Genomic DNA, 14,797 nt, shown 5'->3' with positions numbered 1-14,797 from the left:
TGCCCATGCCAGGCTGAGGGGAAGAGGCACAGGTGGAAGGCACTGACGTAGGAGGGCATAACTCCGTGGAAAGACACTTGCTTTGCATACAGAAAGAGCTTCTCTAAATGATATTGCACACTTGGGGTTCTCCACTCACAGAAGCTTTTGGGTCCATGACATGACGTCGTCAACATCCAGGATGTCTCCTGTGGTATCCCCTGGAAATCCCGCTATAAAAAGAACCACTCTCAATGTGCGAATATCTCGGGAAAAGCGGGATCTGCCACAACTGGATGGCATTGTCTTAATAGAAGTGAAGGGAGGGGAAATATTCCATTCAATGCACATGGCTGGCCCTCTCCACCCATGCAATGCAGCCCATAACAATTGCGCAAAAGGACCAGGAAGCACATAGCCCTGGTTAAGCAACGCGATTTCCCCTTAATGTAGAGACATTCAAAGTCCCAGCTTCAATCCCGGGTATCTCCCGGTAGGACTGAGAAAGACATGCTTTTGCAAGAATCTGTGTACGCTCTCTTCTCTAGAGTATGTTCGTTGTCTTCTCTAACAGATGCGTTAAAAAAAAAAAACTAGAGATCTACTTTATAGAATTGCATAGCCCAAAGGATAATTATGCTCTAGTCCATGTTTTGGTTCGGGAAGGGGGCATTAGGTTGCTTTGGATTAAAATGATCGAATTGTCAAAAAAACCAATACTCAGGAGGCTGCATTCTGTACCAGCTGAGGTTTCTGAACTTTCTTTAAAGGCAGTCCTAAGAGACTTTTAAGTCACCACTTTACTACCAACGCTTCTGTTTCCAGATTTTTTGCAGGATTAAGATCGGCTCCTTTACATGTGTTCCCCCCCCCCCCCGGGGTGTGTGTTCTTTCTCTTCCTTTCCTCATGTTCTATTACGCAAGCACTAGGTGGCACTGTGGTATAGTGGAACTGCGCAGTTACACCAGGCTTTATCCCGCCATTCATAAATAATACCAAATTTTCCTCGTTAGAGAGACCTTCCAGTACAGGTCTACTTTCTGCCCACCACTCCTGCTGCAACAATGAATAATTTGCAGTAACTTACCTTTCCTATTTCGGTTTTCAACTTGTATTGGTTCAACTGCACACAGTCCTGTGGGTCGAAACAGAGGAACAAATCAGGGTGTCAGTTCGAAAGGCATTTTTATTTGGGGGAAAGAACAGCAGAAACTAGAGGTGTTGGATATTTACTTTATTTGAAAAGATTTCAAAGTCGTTTCCGCGTAAGGCGGCTTACACAATCAAGTTCCGTACGGTAAAAACGCATACAAAAGCTAAAAGAACAAATATGAATTTAGGGTTAATTAATTGCAGGCAGCTTTGTTTTCCTCTGAGACGGTGTGGAGAATGTGGATAGGGAGACATTTTTTTGCCTCTCTCAAAATACTAGAACCCAACGGGGGTCATCCCATGAAGCTGATGGGTGGGAGATCCAGGACAAATAAAAGGAAGGACCTCTTCACACTATGGAACTCACTACCACAAGATGGAGTGACGGCCACCAATTTGGATGGCTTTAAAAGGGGGGTGGATAAATTCCTGGAGGCGAAGGCTATTGATAGCTACTAGCCCTGAGGGTTGTGTGCTGTCTCCAGTATCAGAGGCAGTAAGTTTACATTCACCAGTTGCTGGGGAACATGGGCAGGAGGGTACTGTTGCACTTATAATCTGCTTGTGTGTTCCTGGTTGACAGCTGGCTGTCCACTGTGTGAACAGAGCGCTGGACTAAATTGACTCTCGGTCTGATCCAGCAGAGCTCTTACGTTCTCATGGTGCTAAGTTATTAAAAAAATAACTTTCAAAAGCCATTAACGATAGAAATAAAAACGGAAAGGTGCAGGAATGTGGATGCACGAGCACCACACTGGAGACCTCAAAACTGGATGACCTACAGAGCACCTTCAAATTCTTCCGTTTCCAGGGGAGAGGGTGTGTAGCGAAACCCCCAGGCTGTCAAACCTGACAGTTTTCTGAACGCAATGCCGGCTCCCAAGGCTTTTCGCTCCCTGGGGCGAACGGAAAATGTTGTCGCCCCGTCCCACGCTGAGCGCGAGGGCCCTAACGCGTCAAACGATCGAGTGTCGGCTGGGATTAATTATGGATGGCACGGCGCGGAAGAAATCTGAGTGGATTAATTGTGCGGCGTTTGGTCAACACATCAAAACCAAAGCTGCCATTCCAACGCTCACGAGGGCGTAAACCCCACAGCGCGTAAACCTTCATACGATCGGCATAGGAGGGAAATAAAAACGCTCCAAACAAACAAACGAAACGTTGTCTTTGTTTTCAGGTGATGCACACCTGTGGCCCAGGAAGCCAAACCTCAGAATAGGTATTTGTCCTTTTCTTTCACACATGGGAGAGAAGGCCTCGTTCATTGGGGGCGTTTTTGGAAGCGCTCGGATTGCATTCTTTTTCCTTTTCAAGTTGACAACTCTTTGAACGGGCGAACCTTTTTTGGACTACGAGAACGCCCGTAGCCCGTTATAACAAATGCTGAAATGATAAACACCTGTATTTTATCATCTTTGCCTTGTTGCTAGATTTGATCCTGGTTGTATTTTCCTATTGTACGTCTAAGCTTTTCTACAATTTTCTGCGTTTAAATTTTTGCAAACTGCAGTATAGAAACGTGATAAATAAATAAATACAGGCAACATTATTATTTACCATTTTCTCATTTCCATATTTTTTTTGGTTTACTTGTATATGTTATTATTTCATCTTGGATCAAAGCTACAAAACGATATTAACATATAACTGTTATGACAACGGTATAGAAATACACACTGTTTGTCTTGCATTGTTTGTCAGGCACCCGGGTGGATACGGGAGATTTCGAAATGAGATATATAATTTTATAAGAAGGTTCACTTTCTATCCGCCTCATTTCTTGTTTCAGTTTCCAGTCTTCTCGGCAATTACCGTATTTCTTCGATTCTAAGACGCCGTCGATTGTAAGACGCACACTAATTTCAGTACCACCAACAGAAAAAAAGCTTTGATTCTAAGAAATAATAAACACACCTGCGATTATAAGACGTACCCCGTTTTTAGAGATGTTTATATGGGGGGAAAAGTGCGTCTTAGAATTGAAGAAATACGGTAGTCCTTTCCAGCAGTATGAACACCATTTCCTTTCTTCTCCCCACACTTCTGCTCCAGCAGCGAGGAACCTGTGGCCATGCAATTTTTTCTGGACTACAACCCCCATCTTCCACCACTCTGGATGGGGAGGAGAGGAGCCGGAGTTCTCCTTCCCTAGAGGAAAGGGCCATAGTTCAGTGGCAGAGACCCTGTTTTGCATGCAGGAAGGTCCCAGGTTCGACCCCAGCTGCTACCGGTAGAGAAGGAAACTTCCTGCCTGCAACCCTGGAAAGCCGTTGCTGCCAGTCAGTGTTGACAATACTGGGCTATATGGAACAAGGAACTGACTCAGTAGAAGTCATCTCCCTGGGTTCCTGAGTCCCGCCACATCTGGAGGGCCTGAAACCTCTTCACCCCTGCTCTGGGCAGCCAACAGAAAACGCCACGCCCTCAGTTGTGTCTGCTACGGCTGTCGCTGTCAAAGACGTGGCCCCCAAGAAGACTTTACCCACCCAACTTTCCCAAAAGAGAAGGGCAGAAAAAGAGCCCAAGTAAACACAATAAAATCAGTAAAATTTCATAAAAGCAACAAGGCATATTACAGTCGACTGAAAAGATGGGTTAAGGGCGCAGTGGCTCACTGGGGAATGCTGGTAGTTGTAGGACTTTTTTCTGTCCAAACATACATAGGATTGTAGGACTTTTTCCTGTGTAAACCTGCATTCGATTGTAGGACTTTTTCTGTCTAAACCTGCATAGGATGGTTACGGTCTGATCCAGCAAGGCTCTTATGTTCTAAGAGGCAAGATTTGAACAGGGAACTTCCTGAATTCATAGTCCAATCTCTCGGCCATTTCGTAAAATTAACTTGCAGGACTACCTGAAGAGTTTTGCTTCTCTTCCTCCACACCCTTACATTAGCAATTTGGTCCTCTTCCAGGAACCGTCTTTCTTTTTATGTTCTTATCAGGTAGAACCTTTGAACCAAGAGGCTGAGTAAGATAACCTGCAAGACCGGCGTTAGAGTCTGAAAAGGTTGCTAAGCAAACATAAAATATCCGCCTGGCGCCTACACTGTACTCCTTTCGTCGCCAGCTGAAGACCGTTTTATTCTCTGAGTATTTTAACACTTAATTTTAACTTAAATTTAAATTTTACTGTTTTAACTCTGTATTTTAATCTTATGTCAATTTTGCTGCGTGGTTATCCTGGTTGTGCTTTTTATACTGTATTTTGTAATTGTGCTTTTAATCTGTTGGTTGTTTTATTGTGGTTTTAATTTTTGTGAACCGCCCAGAGAGCTTTGGCTATTGGGCGGTATAAAAATTTAATAAATAAATAAATAAATAAATTTTGAATCAATGAGAGAAATGAAACTCAGTTATCATTCAAAATGTGCCCTTCTCTGAATGTTTCAATGTTCTCCAATCAAACACTGGTACAAAAAATAACAACAACCCAAGTGTATATTGGGGGAAATGCCCCCCAAAATGTGTACATTGGTGAAAATAATGCATTATTAGAGGGCAAATTGCTCCCCAAAATGCATATAGGATGCAAAAATACCGTGCAAAGATGCACCCCTTACGATAAAGGGGACAAAAACGCGTACAAATTTGCATGCAAACCTTTTGTTAAAAACGCTCAACATTCGGGACAAACGGAACTCAAGGTTGGGAAAATGCTCAGAGTTCACGTGGAACTGAACTGAAGACGAGAGAAATGAGAAAGTGATAAATGGATAAATCCGCACACCTCTACCAGGCCTGACTCCAAAAAGGAAACATCTTGATCGCCCCCCTGAGACTTTACTGCTCCATCTCTTCAAACCCTAGGCCTATAAAGGTGTCCTTTTAGCCCTCGATTTGCTGAAAATATTCCCTGCTCAATGCGTTGCTGACGGGGGACATGGAGGCATCACGTCCGCCCATTTCTGCAGACACAAACGCTGCCCTTCGGTTCCGCAGCGCAGCGTGCCGCCGTCTCTCCACCATGGCTCCTGGCTGACGGAGCCTGCCTGGCGTACACACGCATCGACTCAATCTTCATCTTTTGCCGAGACGGCAGCTCAACTTGCGTCATGATTTGCAGCCGCGGCACGACGGACGCCCTGCCTCCGGGCCGGGCGGGGATGGATGATGCTGGGAAGTCTGTCGCTTTCGAAGGCATCCAGAAAGAAATATATCGGGGGGCAGGATGATCTATCACCCTGCAGAACTTGCCTGCCAAAGATTTCCAAACAGCAAAAATAATGGGAAGGGGAGGCTACTGTTTGGGAAATCAACCTTTGAGCTTGTCCCTTTGGCTTCTTGATGCAGAAGGAATGGTATTATTTATTTACAATAAATTTGCAATGTGGAGTGCTCACGTTAAAGGAAGCCAGATTCCAGCTGGACATCAGGAAAAACTTCCTGACTGTTAGAGCAGTACGACAATGGAACCAGTGACCTAGGGAGGTTGTGGGCTCTCCCACACTAGAGGCCTTCAAGAGGCAGCTGGACAACCATCTGTCAGTGATGCTTTAAAGTGGATTCCTACATTGAGCAGGGGGTTGGACTCCATGGCCTTGTAGGCCCCTTCCAACTCTGCTATTCTATGATTCTATGTTCAAGGTGCTAGCAACTCCATTTCATTCACTGAGCGTGACCAGACCTCACTGAGCTGGGATTGTTTGTTTTCCTTAGGGTTTTTTTTCCCTGAAGGTTTTTTAAAACTTACCCAGAATATTATAAACAGAGGGAATGATTTATCCCAGAAGTGCCTATATGCGCTGTATTTTTAATGCGAAATCAAGCACGTCCTGCCTTAAAAAGAAAAGGAAAGAAATGTGGTTCGCAATTAATGACAACTCGTGGCTTTGGAGAGGGTGAGGTCACATGGTCTCCGGTAGGCATTCAGGAAGAACTGCCCGGTCGTCCAAGTGCCGGGTTGTTGTTTTTTTTAAAAAAAATAAAAATTAGAAAGGAGCCCCCTCAACACTTTAAAAGGTACGTGGCAATGCTGTTCCCCTCCCGCCAAGGAGAAAATTTCCCAAAATTCTCCCCCTCCCTGCGAACGAGGCGGGGGAAAATGCCTCTCGTGCAAGGAGAGAAAAACGTCCCGAAAATAGCGGAGGCAGGATTCAGCACGGCACTAGTAGGTAATATTTCATGCATCTGACAGAGAAATAGGACTCTGTGGAAGTTCATGCCACGATGCATCATTCAGTCTTGATGGTCCCGAGAGAATCTTTGCGGATGCCCCGTGCCCAGCGCAAAGAAAAACGAATTACTCTTATCTCAAAAAGGACAAACTCTTTCCCCTGAGAACAGCTGCCAACAGTCCAGCAACTACCCAGACATTCGGCTGCATTAAAATTTCAGACTGCAGGCTTTCTGCTCCAGTGTGCAAGCGCACTGGGAATTGTCACACACATCAGCGGATGAAATAATCATGAGCAGGCTGGCATCGCAGGCACCGTTCCCCAAGGGGCCCCAAGCCAAAGCAGAGGCATCCCGAGCTGACGGGATGGCAAGTTTAAAATCGAAAAATGGAGGGGGGGGGGAAATGAACGCTTGCTCTGCGAGTGGGGTTGGGGGTAGCCTGCCATGTGGGTTGGTTTAGGCAAAGCCTTTTGCACTCAAAGCATGTCTGCTACCACTGAACTACAGGTTCTCCTGTAGGGGGCAGTGTTGCTGTTAGCTAGTTATTGGATGAGAATTTTGGGCCTAGCTAGCCTTAGGATCTCTATAGCCTACAGTGTGGTTTCCTGCGCCTCCCCTTTCATTCCTCACACCCCACTCTCTCTCTGATCTTCCACCATTGCTGGGATCACATTGTGTTTGCTCTCTCTCTCTCTCTCTCTCCTGCCGGTGTTATAGAGCAAAGAAATGGACTGAAGAGACTCAGTTTTAAAAGTGTATGCTCTACCTGTATTTATATGCAAGAATATTGTGAGTAAAGCTTTTACCCAACTTGGTCTGCAGTGAGTCGAGCCAATTTGCAATTTTTCTGGGCATTTTGAACATTTTGAGGGGTGGGTGGGTGCAAGGAAAGTTCTGCAATTTGTGCAAATTTCTGTAATTTGCTCAAATTATGCCCAATTCGGCACCATTTATGGCTGGATTTGCCCAAATTCTGAACAAATTTGCAGAAATTATGGCCGGATGTGCACAAATTACGGTTGTATTTGCGCGAATTACAGACAAATCTGCGCAAAATATGGCTGAATTTGGGTAATTTGGAAAACCTTCCTCCCCCCCAAATGCACAAAACGTTCCTGGCATTTGGGGGAAATCCTGCAACTTGGCAGATGCAAACCTAGTCATGGTGGAAAGGCAGGCTACAAATCGGACAAATAAATATCTAACCAAACAGCATGCCATCATTCAAAAAGGACAGCAAACTTACTTCAGTATCCGAGATGGAGACACGATGGGACTCTATCGTAGGCCTCCTCACGATACGTGGCGAGATGTGCGTGGAGGGTCCGGTGGCGTAAGGACCGAAGGCTGCAGCGTCAGTGGAAGCCAAGTAGTTTCCAGCTGGCTTTTCTTGCAAAGAGAACTTCCTGCCGGAGAGGCCAGGCCTCGTGGGAGCCCTCTTGGGGGCTTGAAGTTCGTGAGCTCCGTCCAGTTCTTCGGCGGCCCCCAAATCCATGTCGACGCCGTTCTTTTGGTTCCCGTCAGCTTCAGCTTTAGAGAACGCAACCTCATCCTCTTCTGCTGGTTTCTGGCCGTTCTGGTTTGCCACGCCGGGGCCGACCACGACATGGATAGCAGCCACTCTTTCGGCCAGCTCCGTCTGAATAGCTTTGCAAAACGGGTCTGTGGATCTGCCTGCAGTATCCGCTGGAGAATCTCCCATACTTGACTCCTAACTCGTCCACGTTCTTAGACGGTGGCTGGGGCTGCCACGATTGCAGGGCTCCTGGGACGCATCGGGGGTGAAGGCCTTGCCCACATGGATTTCTGGAAAGAATCGCAACAAGGAAGGATTAAGAAAAGCCACAGCCATGACTTCAGAACATATGAAGAGCTGTGCTGGGTCAGACCAAGGGTCCATCTAGTCCTGCACCTTTTAATTTTTACTTAGATCGTAACGGTTTTCGAAAGTTATTTTTCAAATAACAGTGCCATGAGAACGTAGCAGGAGCCATGTTGGATCAGATCGAGGACTTACCTAGTCCAGGACTCTTTTCACACAGTGGCCAAGCAGGTGACCAACAAAGCAGGACATGGTGCAACACCACCCTCCCGCCCATGTTCCCCAGCAACTGGTGCACACAGGCTTACTGCCTCTGATACTGTCAGGGATGCTTTAGGGTGGATTCCTGCATTGAGCAGGGGTTTGGACTCAATGGCCTTATAGGTCCCTTCCAACTCTACTATTCCATGATTCTATGAGGTAGCACATAGCCATCAGGGCTAGAAGCCATTGATAGCCTCTTCCTCCAGGAATTTATCCACCCCCCCTTTTAAAACTACATCCTGTGGCAGTGAATTCCATAGTTTAACTATGCGCTATGTGAAGAAGGACTTCCTTTGATCTGTCCTGAATCTCCCATCAATTAGCTTCATGGGATGACCCAAATGGGTTCTAGTATTATGACAGGGGGAGAAAAAGTCTCCTCGTCCACATTCTCCACACCACCCATCATTTTGTCCACCTCTATCGTGCCTCCTCTTAGCCTCCTTTTTTCCAAGCTAAACAGTCCCAGTTGATGTAACCTTCCCTCATAGGGGAGATGCTCCAGCCCCTTGATCATTTTATCTGCCCTTTTCTGCACTTTTTCCAGCTCCATAATATCCTTTATTAAGGTGTGGTGACCAAAATTGTACACAAGTGTGATCGCAGCATAGATATATATAAAGGCAGTATGATAAATCATACAATACCTGATGGAATGCCTCTCCCGACATGAACCTACCCGTACGCTGCGCTCAACATCCAAGGTCCTCCTCCGAGTGAAGCTCGGAGGACGGCAACCAGGGAGAGGGCCTTTTCAGTGGTGGCCCCTCAAATATGGAATGATCTCCCCGATGAGGCTCGCCGGGCGCCAACATTGTTATCTTTCTGGCACCAGGCATTTAACAGCATTTAACAACATATGCAAAGTTGATTTTTTTTAAAGGACCCCAGAACTGTCATTGTTTAAAATGGATACTGTTTTACACTGTTGTTTTTTTATTTTTTGATGGTTTTAAATTTGTATACTTTTTAATGTTCACTGTTTTAACTTTTGTAAACCGCCCAGAGAGCTTCGGCTATGGGGCGGTATATAAATTTAATAAATAAATAAATAATGAACCAGCACAGTGTACTCCACTTACACCATGTACATACATACCAGTATCCTCATTCTCTCACCACTGTCTTTGTGGGATATTATTATTTTTAATTGGTCAGGTGTTAATTACTTATAGTACGTTTATGCTGCTCCCTATATTAATATCCCTAAATGGTTCACATTAAAGTACAATATAACAAGATTAAAACAAGACAAAAAATAACGAGAATTTCAAACATTATAATGCAATAACAATAAAACGAGAGAGAGTAACATAGCCCACTTCCTCTAACAGGTCAGAGGAAGCCTGTGAAAATCCAGGTGTGTTTTCAAGAGGCATTTAGAACTTGTCACTCTTTTTGCGTCTCGAACCGCCGATGTGAGAGTGTTGCATAGGGTAGGGGACACCAGTGAGAAGGCCCTGTTTCCGTACCACTAGCTAGTGACAGTGCATTGCTCTTAGAGGAATTTGAGAGATAATAGGTTATATTATACCACTGGATGCTTGAGTCATTTCATGTGTGTATGTGTGTGTGTGTGTGTGTGTGTGTGTGTGTTTAAGGGCTTCATCCCTTGCAAAGTGGACAGATATATAAGAAAAAAACATATTGTAATGGTTATTTGCATGCTTAATGAGGTTTGAAATCTACCCTGTACTATTTCTTGCTCAATGAAGATGAAAAATATGGAACAGTCTGAAACACAGTTGGCAGATCCTGGCAGATCCTGGAGTGGGGGGCCTCCCATCTGTGCTAGCCAGCCCTGTGCCCCCTAACTTAGTTATGCAGGACAGGACATGTCACATTCAGCCAAGAGGGAACAGTTAAACCATTGCCCTAAGCTAACCCTTACAAGAAGGTTTTTATTACAGATAAAATAATCTGCATTTTAATTCTCTGCACTGCTGCTAGGTTTTTATTCTGGGTTAACTTTTATACTGTAGCTTTAAGCTTTTGTGGTTTACATATATTATTTTACGCTGTAGCTTGAGGCTTCAATTTTTGTGAATCGCCTGCAGAGCTTTGCTTATGGGGTGGTATAGAAATTTAGTAAATAAATAAATGAGTAAGGGGAAAAAGGTACTTCTGCTTTTGTATCAGAATCAGCAGACGGCACTATATTTAGACGGAAGCAGAAGGGTGGGGGTGCAGATTGGAACATGGGAATCTGGTTCATTGGAAGAGAAGAACCTCTCTGAAGAACTCCAGAACGCTGCTGTTTCAAAGCCAACAGGATGATAGTTTTACGCTTTGCTGGGCGTTGTAGGCCTTTCTCCCCCCGTCTAAACAGAAGAACGTAAGAAGAGCCCTGCTGGATCAGACCAAGGGTCCATTCACTCCAGCACTCCGTTCACACAGTGGCCAACCAGCCATCGGCCAGGGATCCACAAGCAGGACACGGGTGCAACAGCACCCTCCAGCCCATGTTCCCCAGCAACTGGTGCACACAGGCTTACTGCCTCAAATACTGGAGATAGCACACAACCATCAGGGCTAGTAGCCATGGATAGCCTTCGCCTCCAGGAATTGATCCAACCCCCTTTTAAAGCCATCCAAACGGGTGGCCATCACGACATCTTGTGGTAGTGAGTTCCATTATTTAACTCTGCGTTGTGTGAAGAAGTCCTTCCTTTTCTTTGTCCTGGATCTCCCCCCAACCAGCTTCATGGCATGATCCCGTAGGGTTCTAATATTATGAGAGAGGGAGAAAAATGTCTCCTTCACCACGTCCTTTCTGACCAAACTATCGCTTGCGCTGCTGTTGATCAACCGTGGTAAAAGGAGTGTTAACTACAAACCCCAAATTTTGGCCTCGCCTCAAAACCTTAGCCAAAACTTTGGGCTAGTTCTGTGCTACCACCTACAAGGGTGTCCCTGAAATATGCCTAGCAAATACCAAAAGTACTAATATTATCATATCCCTACATAGCCTCAGCTGAAAGTGGTCCCCTCTGCCCCCAAAATAGTTCATTGCTGCTGTTGTGTGTTTTTTTAATGCTTCGTTCTGCTTTTTCACTGTTTCGTTGTGCGCTCCGTTTGTGCTGAAATGCCCCACGGATCCTCATGGTTTGGAAGGCGGGATATGAATATTTGGGACTGGTTGAATTTGAAATTCCTTCAGGGGGAGGGAGAGAATTGGTTTGCTCCACCTTCCAGCTGTGTTGGACTGCATCTCCCATTTCCCCCAGCCAGCGGCCATACTCGATGGGGAGAATGGGAGTTGCAGTCCATCGCACATCACCCTACAATTCTTGTTGCGGAACAAGCCAGGAGAGAGGTTTTAGCAGGGTGTTTTCAGCAGTGTGCTTGCATAACTTCATGCCTTTCCCCAAGACCCCGAAAACAATAAACCCAACCCATTTCCTTTCTCATAGAGGGTAAGACACACGGAGGGAGCCGTAAGCTGGCGTTTGGGCACCTCGCCCAAAGGAAATGAAGTTGTTTCAAATAAAATGAACGTCCCCTCGCAGATTCTCATCTATAATTGTTTACAATTCATCTCCGTCCCTGCAGAGCATCTGGTGACAATGTTCCTGTTTCCCCCCCTTTTTTGCTTGTAACGCTGTGCAGTTGGAACTTTAAAGATACACATGCAGTTGTAGCCCAATAGAAAATAAATATCAGAAGAGCCCTGCTAGATCAGACCAAAACCTGCCTAGTTTGGTATTCTGCTTCCACAGGAATGTATTTGATGTCTCAATGGGAAACCAGCATGAGTGAAATAGTATCTTCCCACCCATGTTCCCCAGCAACTAGGCATACTGCTTCTGATACTAGAGGAAGCATATAGCCATTGTGGCTAGTAGCCACTGAAAGCATTATTATTATTATTATTATTATTATTATTATTATTATTATTTCTATATTAAGAACATCAGAAGAGCCCTGATGCTGGATCAGACCAAGGGTCCATCTAGTCTACCACTCTGTCCACACAGTGGCCAACCAGCCATTGGCCAGGGATGAACAAGCAGGACATGGTGCAACAGCACCCTCCCACCCATGTTCCCCAGCAACTGGTGCACACAGGCTTACTGCCTCGAATACTGGAGGTAGCACACAACCATCAGGGCTAGTAGCCATGGATGGCCTTCTCCTCCAGGAATTTATCCAACCACCCTTTGAAGCCATCCAAATTGTGGTATATCGCTCCATAGCAAAAGATCTCTGGGGTGGTTTCAAAGATTACAAAACCATTACAGTATACACAATTTTTAAAACCACGTACATGGTTTTGCCTCATTATTTGCTCTTCTGTTCTTTTTATTCTGAACCAAGAACTAAATTTCTGGAATCTATCTTGTATCAATTACATTCCAATGCCATTTCAGAAAAGATTTTCTATCTCCTGTCTGACACTGACTCTAGGGTAACCCACAAGGTATCGCTTTTCGCCCTGACAGCAATGAAAATTTGGGCAAGATATATTACTGGGATCGCACTTGACTGTTCTGGAGATGCTCTTATCTAACTACAGTGTTATTATTATTATTTATATAATCTATGTTTTTAATTGTGTGGAATTTTATCCTTTCATTATGTAGGATTTATATGTGATTATATGCAGTATTTTTATATTGTTGTCTCTTCATATTGTATTTATTTTGTATGCGAATGGCCTAAGGCCTAAGCATTTATAAATTACTACTACTAAAACACACACAAACAGACCATACACCCCGAGACAACGTCTATCTAAAAACAACTTCAAGCAAGCCACCATAACCACTGTGGACAAGGCCTGGCTGGAAAACCGGACAAGGTTCAATGGCTGGAGAGGCAAGATGGCAGGCGCCTAGGGTTGACATTCAGTTTGGCCAATCCAAAGATTTCTCACTGCCAGCCAATGACAGGGGCTGATGTTGTGCACACCCTATTCCTGATTCATGCTCCAGGTTCCCCCAGCAAAAGAACGGGCCATCTGAGACCAAAACCTACATTATTATCTGCACTGTGCGTTGGCTGCAAACCATGCATATCCACCCACACTTTCATGTTACTAGTCCTGTGGCTTAACTCTCATAAGACCAGGGCCTGTATGCAGCGGTCTTCGACCACGAAAATGATTCTACTTGTGCCAACGTTAGTTGTGTTAAAGTGACTGAATTTGGTCCGGCCAAATTTGCCGCTGCAGAGGCGGGCTTTGCATTTTAAAATCTGTTTTGATTTTAAAATCAAAAACCTCCAGGGTTCTGAGAACGGCACATCCCCAACTGTTTTCTGCATTTGCACAGCTGGGCTGAGGAAGTTAAAGAAGAAAAGAGTACGAGAGAGAGAGAAAGAGAACACACAACTACATTATACGTTATCGTTCCACGTTCTAATTACACAATGAAGCTAATTTGCATAATCAGACGCAATTACCCTAATTGCAAGTATAAGCAATAATCAACCAAAAATTACCCATCGAAAGGGGAAGAAAACATTTCCAGGAAGCAAATTTAAAACAACACTCAGGAAAAGTGAAAACTGTGATGCCAACTTTGAGGATGCACCCCCCAATAATAATAATAATAATAATAATAATAATAATAATAATAATAATAATTCCAAAGGAAGTCCAGGTGTGGACTGCAAGATACCAATAATATCAGTTCTCTGCCATTAGGTTAAGCACGAGGTCTGAAATGGCACTAGTCCTCATGAAAATGACATCAGCCCAGAAAGCTGACTGAATGGGCATACAGAGAGGTAACTATTCTTATGGAATAGGAACGGGGGGCATCTTTCGAAGCAGAATGGACAAGTTCCTGGAGGCAAAGGCTATCCATGGCTACTAGCCCTGATGGTTGTATGCTACCTCCAGTATTCGAGGCAGTAAGCCTATGTGCACCAGGTGCTGGGGAACATGGGTGGGAGGGTGCTGTTGCACCATGTCCTGCTTGTTCATCCCTAGCCGATGGCTGGTTGTCCACTGTGTGAACAGAGTGCTGGACTAGATGGACCCTCGGTCTGATCCAGCATCAGGGCTCTTCGTATCTTATGTTCTCATGAGAAATAGCGGTAGTTCAGTCCTGAGTCAAGAGCCTTTGCAATTAGGACAGGAAGTAATAAAAGCTTCTAATGGCTCGTAAAGGCTGGCACATTTACGAGTCCACCGTCAGCTGCCACCCGGCCACATTTACTGGTCAAGTTAACCTGGGCATAAGCCCCCGATGTTCAAAATAGGCCACTTCAGAACTATTTATGGTATTAGAGCTCAGCTGAGGAGGAAAACGTCTGGGGGAGGCAAACGGTGGGCCGGCGGCCTTTTGAGCAACCCTCCTTCTGCACCCTTTTAGCTCTAAAAACGAGGCAAACACCCTTTCCCACTCTCTGCCTTTTGCGTCATAGGGGAAGAGCTGGGTTGAAACAAGCACGTCGAGCCATATCTAGGCTGGCCCTTAGCGTCTGTTTAAAAGACATGTTGACAATTTCAAC

The 14,797-nt window shown here is 45.0% G+C and overlaps 2 protein-coding genes across 2 annotated transcripts in view; both read right to left on the bottom strand.

The window, feature by feature from the left end:
- CAMKK1 (calcium/calmodulin dependent protein kinase kinase 1) overlaps window positions 1-8,046 on the bottom strand; it is a 33,226-nt gene extending 25,180 nt beyond the window's left edge. Inside the window, exons 1-2 of the mRNA XM_063146393.1 lie at window positions 7,499-8,046; window positions 1,068-1,115 (exon numbers count right to left, since the gene is read on the bottom strand). Of these exons, the coding sequence (XP_063002463.1) occupies window positions 1,068-1,115; window positions 7,499-7,954 (504 nt within the window). The 5' untranslated portion in view covers window positions 7,955-8,046. The remainder of the gene's footprint in view (window positions 1-1,067; window positions 1,116-7,498) is intronic.
- The window catches only part of P2RX1 (purinergic receptor P2X 1), a 61,089-nt gene continuing 54,287 nt past the window's right edge, over window positions 7,996-14,797 (bottom strand). Inside the window, exon 13 of the mRNA XM_063146392.1 lies at window positions 7,996-8,058. The gene's annotated coding sequence lies outside the window, so the exon portion shown is untranslated. The remainder of the gene's footprint in view (window positions 8,059-14,797) is intronic.

The sequence above is a fragment of the Elgaria multicarinata genome, chromosome 22 (genome assembly GCF_023053635.1).
Source record: "Elgaria multicarinata webbii isolate HBS135686 ecotype San Diego chromosome 22, rElgMul1.1.pri, whole genome shotgun sequence".
NCBI lineage: Eukaryota > Metazoa > Chordata > Lepidosauria > Squamata > Anguidae > Elgaria > Elgaria multicarinata.
This window is presented reverse-complemented; position numbering and strand designations above follow the sequence as displayed.